The 12,673-nt window shown below is 35.3% G+C and overlaps 1 protein-coding gene across 1 annotated transcript in view; it reads left to right on the top strand.

Annotated features, from left to right (window-relative positions):
* Positions 1-12,162, top strand: part of ATR (ATR serine/threonine kinase) — a gene marked incomplete at its 5' end in the record, with an annotated part of 39,358 nt that extends 27,196 nt beyond the window's left edge. Inside the window, 15 exon segments of the mRNA XM_010001673.1 lie at positions 632-808; positions 1,183-1,342; positions 1,855-2,034; positions 3,302-3,444; positions 3,857-3,954; positions 4,706-4,938; positions 5,699-5,833; positions 6,284-6,484; positions 6,802-6,945; positions 7,689-7,839; positions 8,707-8,863; positions 8,984-9,137; positions 9,996-10,147; positions 10,393-10,498; positions 11,854-12,162. Of these exon segments, the coding sequence (XP_009999975.1) occupies positions 632-808; positions 1,183-1,342; positions 1,855-2,034; positions 3,302-3,444; positions 3,857-3,954; positions 4,706-4,938; positions 5,699-5,833; positions 6,284-6,484; positions 6,802-6,945; positions 7,689-7,839; positions 8,707-8,863; positions 8,984-9,137; positions 9,996-10,147; positions 10,393-10,498; positions 11,854-12,027 (2,365 nt within the window).
* Between the last annotated feature and the right edge of the window lie 511 nt (positions 12,163-12,673).

Below are 12,673 nucleotides of genomic sequence, written 5' to 3'. Positions count from 1 at the left end.
AGTGTTATTTTATTTATGAAGTGTGGTTTGAGTATTGAGAGTTAAGTGTTTCAAAGTAGTCCAGTTTAGCTGTTGATCTGGGCTACTTGGAAGCCTTCAGCCCCTGTCTCTGTCACATACACTCACTGTACTTAGGCTCTGCCAGTAAAAACATAGGTGTTTACAAGCTTTCAGCTTTGCCTCTTCACATGCTTACAGTGATAGCTAATAATAAGGGTATATTAAAATAATTTTAAGAACTCTATTTTCAAGATGTTGAAGTACCAGACAGTATATTTTCACTAAAATAATACTAGTTGAAAATATCAGACTTTTTGAAGAATTATTTCTAGAAATAATGGAAATAAATACTCTTTTGAAGATTGACTTCCTCTCCGAGTGATCTTCATTGTGTCTGTGGTCAGCAGCTTAGTATAGGAATAGTGATAAACTTACTTATGAGTTTAAAAATCCTTGATTTTCTTTGTTTGGTTTTGCTGTATTTTTGCTTTCAGAAGAAATCCTACTGTTTCAAATTATTTACACAGCCAACTTTTAGAAAGGGAAGTGAGAAAGCTGTGCAAAACTTGCATAGATCTCAAACAGCAACACATTTTCAACAGATTTTTTTGCCTTTATTTTGCTAACACAGGTTGCACATGCTGTGTGAGTTAGAACACAGTATTGGACCGATGTTTCAGCAACCAGCTGATGACCATGGTAGAGACTCCCTGAATTGGTGTGCTCGTATTGAAATGACCCAGAACTCTTACAGAGCAAAAGAACCCATTTTGGCACTGAGAAGGGCATTGCTTAGTCTCAGTAAAAGGTGAGAATGTACTGTTTCTTGTCTGTCCACATTGTATTCTCAGTAATGTCTGTGTTGGATGAAAGAAGATAAAAATGTGAAAATCTATGTTGTAGACAAAAGCTGTCCCCTCCAATATAACATAGCTTCAAAAGAGAAGGGGAAAGTGATATTTCTAGGAAAGATAAGGGATAGACAGGGAGAAGAGCATTTGTTTTCAGGCCTAGATGGAAAAAATGCGAAACAGATACATTACAAATAATTTCAAAGTATCGCTGTGTAGTATATAGCTTATTGAGAAATTTTATGTCTCGACAGATTGTAATATTTACTTCAGGTTGCAAAGTAGCTTTTGTGACTGAAATTTTTCATTTTCTGCAAAATTATCTCTGCAGCCAGGATTACAGTGAGCTTGTTGGTCAGTGTTGGCTCCAGAGTGCCAGAGTTGCAAGAAAAGCTGGTCATCACCAGACTGCGTATAATGCTCTTCTGAATGCTGGGGAATCTACACTCTCAGAACTATATATAGAAAGAGCAAAGTGGCTCTGGTCCAAGGTAAGGAAAACAAAAATGGAACTTACTATCTTACATGCAAGAAAATAATCTTTAGTTTTCCTCAAGAAAAAAAGGCTTGCAGTTAGTATACACAAAATATGTTAACTGGGACTATCAACATGTTCTAATGGCAGTTGAGCCATGGCAAGTTTTTACCTCCAACTGCTAGTCAGCCCTTTTCTGTATCTATCAACTTTTGTGGGAGCTGTTCATAAAATGGTGGATTACCTGCCTCTGTCAAAGCTAAAACTATCTTAATAGTAGACATTTCCTTAATTTGTAGCCTTTTAATGAATAGAGCTAGGCAGCAAACGTGGGAGCAATTGTTGTAAACCTAAAGTGACAATTCTGAGATAACAAGAAGATTTTGAAGTCAGTAATACGCAATAACCACAGTCAGAATGGTCTAGAACATACCTGGGGACATGGCTTTGCCTTATTAACAGCTGCAAGGTGTGAGTTCCACATCACTCCTGTTTACAGTATATAAAATGCTTTCCTCTTTCCCCTAGGGTGAAGCTCATCAAGCACTCATTGTTCTCCAGAAGGGAGTTGAATTATGTTTCCCTGAAAATAAAGCACCATGCAGTACCAAAAATCAACTCATCCATGGTCGGGCAATGCTGCTAGTGGGCAGATTTATGGAAGAAACTGCCAACTTTGAAAGCAATGCAGTTATGAAAAAGTACAAGGTAATCTGATATACTAGTGCTAACAGCCCTGTTGTTTTTTTGTCAGAATAATAACATAACCCCTAAGTAAGCTATTGTTATGCTCCTGGTTATGTCAACCAGGGATGACATAAATGGGATTAAATGGTCTGTCAATGTGTAGGAGTGAGGTAGATCTTATAAAGGCTTATCGATCTGAATTAGCTTTGGTTGCACATGTCAACACAGGGAGCTAAGAATACTTTTCAAGTAAAAAGCGAATTATAAGAATGTGGCTTTTTTCTTATGCATGCACAAATTAGAGTTCCTCACTAAAATGTGGCTACTGTAAATAAACAGTGAGGTATGATGGCACATTGCAGTGCGCTTCAGTGTTCTTTTTCTGGTAGTGTCTTCTAACTGTTCTTTACATACGTTTCCAATCTCTGAAGAACTAGCTAGGAAAAGAGGCATCTGGTGTGTTGTTCTTCAAGAACCAAATGCTACACTGCTTCATCTTGCTATGCCAGTGACACGCTGTTTTGGCTTTGATTAATATTGCATATTAAACTGGTAGTAGATGCAGCTTGTTATGCTTCCTTAAAATGTATGTCTTCTAGCCAATTTGTGGCATTTGATGCTGTTAATATTTATCACTGTCCTACTTCTGTAACAGTCATTTTGAGAAAAAGTCCAATGATGTATCAGATGAAATGAAGGTGGAAATTATGGGAACTAATGAGATTTCGATGGATTTTATTAAAATTCTAATGCTTAGATTTCTCTGCTGTCTAAATATTGCCACTGGGAACAAGCCAGTGTTACTAGAGAATGGATGTGCCATTTGCTAAGTTTTTTTTTTGGTGGGGTTTTTTTCTAATATATGTCACACAATTTTTTCTTTTCTTTTAATCACCATGCTTTTAGAAAGAAAACAGAAATGTGTAAAACATCCTGCTGTTTCACTTTCCAAAAAACTAAAAGAAACCCAGTATTAAGCCTGTAATTATGAGGAACTTGATAATAATATTTTTTTAATTATCTAAAATCTTTCATAGTTGAGGAATCCTACATCATCCTGTCTTAAATTATCTTTTTGTTTCCAAATCCAAGAGGTATTTTAAGAACAGACTTATAGTTTGGACAGGTATCTTGGGGCAAAATTACAGTTTTGGAGTTAACAATGTTACAATTCATACTTTTTTACCTTACTCCAAGGTAGCTAATGTGATTCTTGTTTCATGAGAATATTTTATTTTAAATCTAGCATCCTTTCAAAAGTATTTATATCTTCCTGATTTTCTTGCAGGATGTTACAACTTTCTTGCCAGAATGGGAAGATGGACATTTTTATCTTGCTAAATATTATGATAAATTAATGCCAATGGTAACTGACAACAAGATGGAAAAACAAGGAGATCTGATTAGATACATAGTTCATCATTTTGGGAGGTTAGACCCTGGGGGAACTTTTTTTAGTTTCTATAGAAAGATGACTGTTACATGGAAAAAAATGTTTATATATTGTCTTTCAACAGTTCAGACTGACTCAAGATTTTATGTAGTGTTGTAAAACAAAAATTCTCAATGAGTCCTTTTGTTTTCATAACTAATTGATTTACTTCTGCCTTCTGACTAAGCAATTGTTGTCTGTCTTGTGTAAAACAGTTAATTATTTCATCTACTATTTTGACTAATAAAACAAAAATCTTGGTATATTACTAAGCTTTTAGTTGTTGTAGATGCATTAAAATGCTGAACATAAATTTCTAAAGTCAGGAATGGAATGTGAAACAATTAAGGATGTTTGTAACGCTTGTAATACATGTAATTAACATATTGTGCATTAAACATGTAATCACAGGTCTCTACAGTATGGAAACCAGTTCATCTACCAATCAATGCCAAGAATGCTGTCTTTATGGCTGGACTTTGGAGCAAAAGCATATGAATATGATAAAGGTACAGCATTTTTTCCCAGTGCATACTTCCTGTATCATACTTTTGAATATAAAATTGCAAGAGCAGTGAAGTATATTCACAGTTTTTTGTTTAGACTTACTGCTTGAGATTAAATGTAAACAAAAAAAACCTGTTTTCCTTGTAAACCACAGGATGTTTATCTGTAGGAAAATATTATTTTAATTAAACCCTCCAGGATTTTTTAAAAATATATAATGAGAGAGTGTTGTTCCTCAGGTAACTGTGCACTCAGGTCAACTGCATTTGGCTGCAGGCTCATCAGAAGCTGTTTTCTCTGTCGGTGTGCTGCTTATCCTGGGTCCTCAGATGCAAGGGTGGAGATTGGAGCAGACCTGCTATTTCATGTCTTTATAAAGACATTTTTCATTTCATCTCCGCTAAACATTGGAGTCCTTTTACTAGGGAAATACACTGTTGTATTTATATGCCACTACACCATTTTAGAGGAGTAATAGGTGTTTTATTTTAAGAGTGCAAGGAGAGCTTTTCCAGTGTTGTCTGTTCCATGTTCCTGTCCGTCTGTGCTTGTTTATTTCCTGTTAATCTGGTTAGTTAAATAGCATATGTTGTAGTTATTGTATGCTATGTTAAAAAAGATCTTTACAGTAGGAGCTGCTCCTTAAGTTTTTTTGGCTTATGAAAATTACCAGCTGTGGGCTTGATTTAAATGACTTTACATTTCTGACGAGGAAAATAAAGGAAACTGATCTTGTCCTCTTGTGTTTTTCAGCTGGTCGTTCAGAACGTGGTCAAATGAAAAATGATTTAGCTAAAATAAATAAGGTGATTACAGAGCACACAAATCACCTGGCTCCTTACCAGTTCCTGACAGCTTTTTCTCAGTTAATCTCCCGAATCTGCCATTCCCATGATGAAGTCTTTGCAGTCCTGATGGTGATTGTTGCTAAAGTGTTTTTAGCCTATCCACAGCAAGCAATGTGGATGATGACTGCTGTGTCCAAGGTACCTTGATATGTATAGCTACACCTTTATTAAGTTTGTGCAGCTGTTTTCATCAGAGAGAAGTGTGAACACAATGTATTTTGCTTCAAGATGATGTAAAGGAATTGAGTGTTTCAGTTGCTGTGATACAGTTTTGTGAAACAGAGGTGCTATCACTGCCAAAGAGTTGGTTGCAGTCTAAAATTCAGATGTTAGTCTTTACATATTCTAGATTAGAATGCTGACATGCATCCTGACTTGTATGATGTATTAGGAAAGAAAATTTGGATAACAAATAGCTGATGAATTGCTTAGTTACGGACAACAGATTTTGTTGTTTTTAGTAACTGTAATAACATTTCCAATTTTACATTTGAATAATCGGCGCTGTGCCTTGATTAACATGAAATAGGTAGATATGCCACTTAGTCCTAATACTTACCTGGTGCTAAGGTCATTCCAAAGCAAGTTGGAAAGTATGGCATGTACTATTTCTTTAAGGCTGGTGAAATAACATTCAGGCTTTACTGGCATATTCTTGAATATTGGCCTTTATGTTATGGGACTCCCAAGAGCCGTGTCAGAAAGTAATAAAACCACCAACCATGCCACTTCAGGACTTGTTCAGGTACCAGATTTCAGTTGGAGAACATCCTTCTCCATGTTTTAAATATGACAAACAATAAGTAGAGAAAACAATGTATTAACTACTGTGGATTTTTAGGTTTCTTTAGTTGATTTTACTATTGTTTAATGAATTTTAACTTTGCTCTTTTTTCAGTCCTCTTACCCTATGCGTGTCAATAGATGTAAGGAAATTCTAAACAAAGCTATTCACATGAAGGAATCCTTAGGAAAATTTATTGGAGATGCAACACGTCTTACAGATAAGCTCTTGGAACTATGCAACAAACCGGTACTTATAAAACTAAGCGAATGAATGCATGTAATAGGATTATTTTAAAATGTCATTAATAAAACTTCTTCTGATATCTTTCATTAGCCAATTCATTACATTATTGCAATTGAACAGAAACTAGGCTAACTTGTAAAAGATTTATCTTTTTTATATAATAAAGATATTTTTTAAAATAGAAAATGGCTTTAAATTGAGCACATAACAAAACATTGCAGTACATAATGGTACATTTCACAGTGCATGGGCTTTATATTGTGTTGTGTTTTCATGTATGATTCTTGCCCAGTAACTTCCACAGTTTTATAATAAAAATAGACTGGTTGTGTTTTGTGAGCAAATGAACTTGATAATAAAGGTAAAGCTAAATAAATTCTATTCTATTCATTAGTTAATGTGAAATAGCAGTAATATTTTATTTTTAACTTCTGAACACCTTTTTTTTTCAAGGTTGATGGAAACAGCTCAACGTTAAGCATGAATATTCATTTCAAAACACTTAAGAAACTAGTAGAAGAGCACACATTTAGTGAAATTCTCATTCCTTTACAATCTGTAATGATACCAACTCTTCCTTCAATTCCTGGTGCACATGCTAACCATGACCCTTTCCCTGGATGCTGGGCCTACATTGCAGGCTTTGATGATACGGTAAGCTTCTAGTTGGCAGCTCATTTTAAATGTCATGTTAAACAAATAGCTGCAAATATATCTAACCTCCCTAGAAATGGAGGATTGAGCAGGAAGCATCTTAATTACTTCTGTGGAAATTGAGTGGCTTCTCTCCTAACAACCTCAGACAGATAGGGCCTTTTGGTTACAAATTAACAATAAAGTTTGGGCCTAAGGTTAATAGGTTGTAGCACCATGGACGTGCTAATGTGATTGGTTGCAGTGATTCATTACAGTCAAACTTTATTTTGTATGATCTGCTTTGAGTGTTAATAAAAATGTAAATTTTTCCTTAGGTGGAAATTCTTGCCTCACTTCAAAAGCCAAAAAAGATCACCTTAAAAGGTTCAGATGGGAAATCGTACATTATGATGTGTAAGCCAAAAGATGATTTAAGAAAAGACTGTCGGCTCATGGAGTTCAACTCCCTTATTAACAAGGTTTGATTAGTTAGATAATTAGATGAATAAACTTGATGGCCAGAACAAAATGCTGAACTGTAACACAAAAAACAATTTACCTTGAGAGAAGAGTACTGGAAGAAAAGTGAAACTATTGCAAAATGTAATTCAGTGGAAATCAATATCAATTGATAATGTGTAACTTGTTACAGACTTGAGAAAGCAGTAGCAAAGTACAACAGTTTGCCAAAACAATTGCTTATTCCAACAAAAACATACAGGAAAGTTTATTTACAGTAAAAAAACTGTGAACTGTCTGCTGTCATGATTTACATTTCTAATTTGTATTTTTAAATATTTTAATGAGAAAAAGATAAATTAATCTTTTAATACTAAAAGTGTTGCCATTCTCCTTATTTTTGTTATATTTTATTTCTCAGCAGTATGCTTAAGTTTAAGGTACTCTGTTTTCCATGAGGTTAAAGCAGATGATAGCATCTCTGATCCACTACAACACTTATTTCAAATACTGCTTTTAAAGGATTTAAGCCATGTACATAAGTTTTACAGTTTGACTATTTACTGCAAAATTCTCTTTTAGTATGCCTTGGAGAACAGATGAGCTTTTTGCTCACATTTGACCCACTGCAGACAGTGAAGCGTAGAATTTACATTCTAGGTCATGTGATTGGAAAACAGATATGGATAGAATGGTTAATGTTGTTGATACATTTTGATCCTATCTGTGCTATCTCTTAATGTCATTTTTCTTTCATGAATAGTGCTTAAGAAAAGATGCAGAGTCACGAAGGAGGGAACTTCACATTCGAACTTATGCAGTTATTCCATTAAATGATGAATGTGGCATAATTGAATGGGTGAACAATACTGCTGGTTTAAGAAATATACTGATAAAGCTTTACAAGGAAAAAGGTAAAAAATATAGAGGTATTTTATTTTTTAAAGGTCTTGTATTTTTATTAGTAAACAAGACAACAAGGATCAGACTAAGTCCTAGGAAGATGCAGTCACTTGTGTTTTTAACTGTATGTGATATATTATTATTCATAAATGTGGTAGCCTCATACTGTTAAATGGAAAAGAATTGTTGCTTCCCATGAAGTAAACAAGTAGTAATTACAAGAAGTAATAATACAATCATCTTATTACATTATTTTCTAGAGATCATGACAGCAGCAGTGCCAGCATCATGGGCATATAGGTGCAGCACTGAATAATAGAAAAGACTGTTAACTTTGTCTTTAGATTTGATCTGTTGTTTTTAATTTCTGTTATATTTGTGTGAGATAAATAAGATAATTTAGAATTGCATCAAGATTGAGGGTACAGCAACCTTCTGGAGAAAAGGTAAGACTTCTTCTGAATTTCTTGTTAACAAAACAACCTTGTGGTCAGTGCAGTAAAACTTTGGGGGAAAATTTCAAATGTTATCTGGATGTATGCAGACAACTGGGAGTTTGGAACTCCAGACATGTCAGCTGAATTAATGAATGGCTTTGTGAGGGTGATTTATTTTGTGTATGTGTGTTCCCCTTGCTCCACTGATAAAAATGGTGAGTTTTTGCCAGGTCTTCTCTTAAAGTTACCATGATGATTTGTTACTAAATTTCCCATACCCCACCACCACTGTGTTCTGTGGGTTAGTTTCCATTAATTTATTTCAACTTTATGGAGATGTTTATCTAAAACACCATAGTATGTTTATCTAAAACACCACTAGTATGTGTGAGGCTCAGTAGGTGGGGTTTTATTTTGCCTAATTGAGGAGGTCTATGACAGGTATCTACATGACTGGAAAAGAATTGCGTCAGCACATGCTTCCAAAGTCAGCACCTTTGCCTGAAAAGCTGAAAATGTTCAAAGAAGTCCTTCTGCCTCGCCATCCTCCTCTCTTTCATGAATGGTTTCTTAGAACATTTCCTGATCCTACTTCATGGTGAGTGACTAGCTCAAGAATATCTACTTTGTATATTTCACTAGATGTTACTGATACTACTGAATAAAGACAGATAACCTGAGGAAGTAACTTGGACACATGTGCTGCCTGTTCCTGCAGGTACAACAGCAGGTCAGCCTACTGTCGTTCTGTTGCAGTTATGTCCATGGTAGGTTACATACTTGGCTTAGGAGACCGTCATGGTGAAAACATCCTGTTCGATTCCTTGACTGGTGAATGTGTACATGTGGATTTCAACTGCCTTTTCAATAAGGTGAGAAATACTGCTTGCTGAAGTTGCTCTTTATTCTACATGCATGTAAATTATACATTTCTATCATCTTGGGGATTTTTTTGTCTGAGATATGTAAGGAGTATATGATTGTTCTCTGTACTGCACTAATGAAAGCCAGCTTTTTGATTTACCCAATATCAGATTAGCTGATGTGAATACACTTAGAATAGCCCAAATTTTAGTGTGTTTGTATTTTGTGACACTACCACCCTCCAAAAAAAGCTGTAATTACTAAATTCAGAATTCTGCTGCTGTGAAGTTTCTTGGGGTTTTTTTCTCACACAATTCAGCACAAAAATTCCAATGGTTCTGTAAAACTAAACAGCATCTATTGTGGCCAGAGTGGAATTGGGAGTTCTGGTGTTCCTATAGAAAGATGCTTTTGGTGTGGAGTATGTGTCCTTTTAAATTTAGGTAAGTGAGGTAGTGATACTAGTTTATTTCTTCTGTTTGCTTTTTAGTAAGTCTGAGTTGTCCTACATAACCTTTAATTTGAAAAGAATAAATATTTTTAAGCTAACTTGCATATTACAAAAGAAAAGTTAGCATTTTGCATGAAATTACAGAGCAGTAATAAATATTTAGAACAAAATTTTATACTCTCTATTGGTGTCTTAAAACTGGGGAAAATAGGTTATTTGGATGTTGGTATCCTTCATCCACTGTAATTTCCCTTTAAAAGCTGAGAAGGATTGTGATCTGAGCAAGTATCTCTTGTCAGCTAGGAAACTGCCACTGACAAAGATGGGGAAAAAGCCTAAAAATTATTCAGGTGTGACCCTCTACTTGAATAATGCTCAAAACACTTATGACACACTTTTTTTTATCAATGTAAAGGGAGAAACTTTTGAAGTTCCAGAAATTGTTCCTTTTCGTCTCACTCACAACATGGTTAATGGAATGGGTCCGATGGGAACAGAAGGTCTCTTCCGAAGAGCCTGTGAAGTCACCATGAGGCTCATGCGTGATCAAAGGGAGCCTCTAATGAGGTACAGCAACTGGTTCTGCCATGAGCTCTGAAAAAGCTACCTGTAGTCTCAACACCTGAAACAGTAACTGCTGGTGAATGTGTCAGTTTCAGCACACGCCTGTGAGGCAGCTCAGTCTATGACAGGCAGTTGAATATAAAAAAAAATAAACAATCAGTGCTAACTTTAGACTCCTGACATTGTTCTTGTTTTGAAAATGTATTATATATATATATCTTACTCTTTTTTTATTCTTAATTATTTAGTGTCTTAAAGACTTTTCTCCACGATCCCCTTGTGGAATGGAGTAAACCTGTGAAGGGGAACAGCAAAGCACAGGTGAACGAAACCGGAGAAGTTGTCAACGAAAAGGTTAGTTGAGAACAAGAATAGCCAAGTACTAAAAAGTCAAATGTCTGTTACGGTTGCCAGTTACACATTTTCTAATTGCAACCTTCACTTTCTTGGGTTTTCTTTAATTGAAAAAATTCCTGTGGTTATTTCTTCATGCTTATATCTCTATGTTAATAATTTTATCCATAAAGACACCATTTTAATTTATAGCAAATGTAATTTGTCTACTGAAGAATAATAGAAAATAGAGCCTACGATTTTCTTATTAGTGTTACTAACCAACAAAAGCAATAGGATAGATGGGGCTCCTGCATACCCTCACTGCCTGTTGCACTGTCCTCCAGATTTACAGTGATGTTAACATCTGGAGTATTTTTCCATGCATATTTTTGTGCTTTTCGTGAGTGCTTGCTTATTTTTGAATAATTATGTGCCTTGTTACATGCCAAGGAATACTTGGTTAAAATTAGGATTTCCTAAGTGCTGTTTCTTTTGTAGCTGCTGATTCAAACTGTATTGTTCATCCAAAATATACCTTGCACAACCTGTAATATTTGCTCTTTCCCCTTTGCAAAAATTCTCATTTGTTTAATTTTTCCTTTAAAATTAATATTTAGTGAAAAAAATTATGTGTAATAGAAAATAAAACTTAGAGTGCTGACAAACACAGCAGTTAAGGACAAAGTGCAGTACTGAAGCTCTGTTACATCAAGGAACTTACCTGAGCTGTTTGAGCACTGATTATCTCCTGATCTTCAACCAATTACTAGCTATAGGCTGTGATCCTTCTTTTAGTTACAGTACCACCCACATAGTTGTATATAACTTCTTTTTTTTTAATAGGTGCCAGTGTTATGCTTGAGCTTTAAAAGAAAATGTATGTGAATAGTTGGTATCAAGTAGCTGCTCTGTTGTGTCTCAGAACAACTCACTTTGAGTTGCTCAGCCGTAACCTCTTCATTTTCATTTACTCATAATTTTGGCCTCAGTTTTCCAGACTAGGTATCTTCTTTAATTTTATTCAGAATTTCAAGAAAAAGACTAGAAATTTTTGTTTATTTGAAAGTAATTATATGAAATAAAGACCATTCTAACACTTTCAAATACACTTGCATAGCTTTTTCAGTCTTATGTGGTACGTTTTATGTGTAAAAATGTAAGGTAAGAGAACTTGAGCAATAATCTATGCATTTTAGAGAATTATTTTTAAATGTGAGTATCCTTTATTTTCAAAGTAACTGATGTAGGCAACTGGGCTTTGTATTAAATTACCATACAGAAATTCAAACACATCATAATAAATACTTTTTTATTTTAAGAAGAGGAAGTTCATGTATAATAGCAGTTTTTGTTTTTCCTTTTTTTGTTTCCAGGCCAAAACCCACGTCCTTGATATAGACCAACGGCTACAAGGTGTCATTAAGACTAGAAACAGAATAAAAGGATTACCCTTATCCATTGAAGGGCATGTTCATTACCTTATTCAGGAAGCAAGTGATGACAACCTGCTCTGCCAGATGTATATGGGTTGGGCTCCATACATGTGATTTTTATTTTTTTTTTCCCTTTGGAACAATACCATTCACAAGTGATGAAGTTACAATACTCTTGAGAAGGTGCTAATCAGTGATACCTGATAACGTCTGTTGATTTCTGATTGTGAGCAGCAGAACAGTCTTATGTAAAATATACACTAGACTTGCAAGTATGTTGTTATTAGTACGCTTGCAGGTGTGTAAGGTGTGACAGCTTAGGTTTTGTGTACATATAGAAGGCAGCAGATAGGAACTGCTTAAAAATTAGACTGAGCAGGTCTCTGCAAGTTTCTTATGTACATACTTCATGAAGAATTTTTGCAGTGTTGTAGTAATGGACTCTGTAAAGTACTGTGTAGTTTTGTAAAGGTTTTTCTCATTTGGCTTACTTCTAGGTTAGGAAATTTGACATTGCAGTTTTATACTGATATGATATTAAAGTGGTTCTTTCAGTGTTTCCTGCTCGTGGTTCAGAAGGGCTTGTTATAAATAATGAGTGTTATGGGTTTGTTTTTTTTTCAGTAGGCCTTGAGTTTTGGGTTTCTTTGGACTCCTGCCCTGTGGCGTTTCCTGTCCCGGGACAGGCGGGCGGGAGCGGTGCCAGGGCTGGGCGGGCAGGGAGCCGCGGCGGCCCCGCCCCGCGCCGCTCTGTCCCCCC

Source organism: Chaetura pelagica, unplaced genomic scaffold (genome assembly GCF_000747805.2).
Source record: "Chaetura pelagica isolate M959 unplaced genomic scaffold, ChaPel_1.0 scaffold207, whole genome shotgun sequence".
NCBI lineage: Eukaryota > Metazoa > Chordata > Aves > Apodiformes > Apodidae > Chaetura > Chaetura pelagica.
This window is presented reverse-complemented; position numbering and strand designations above follow the sequence as displayed.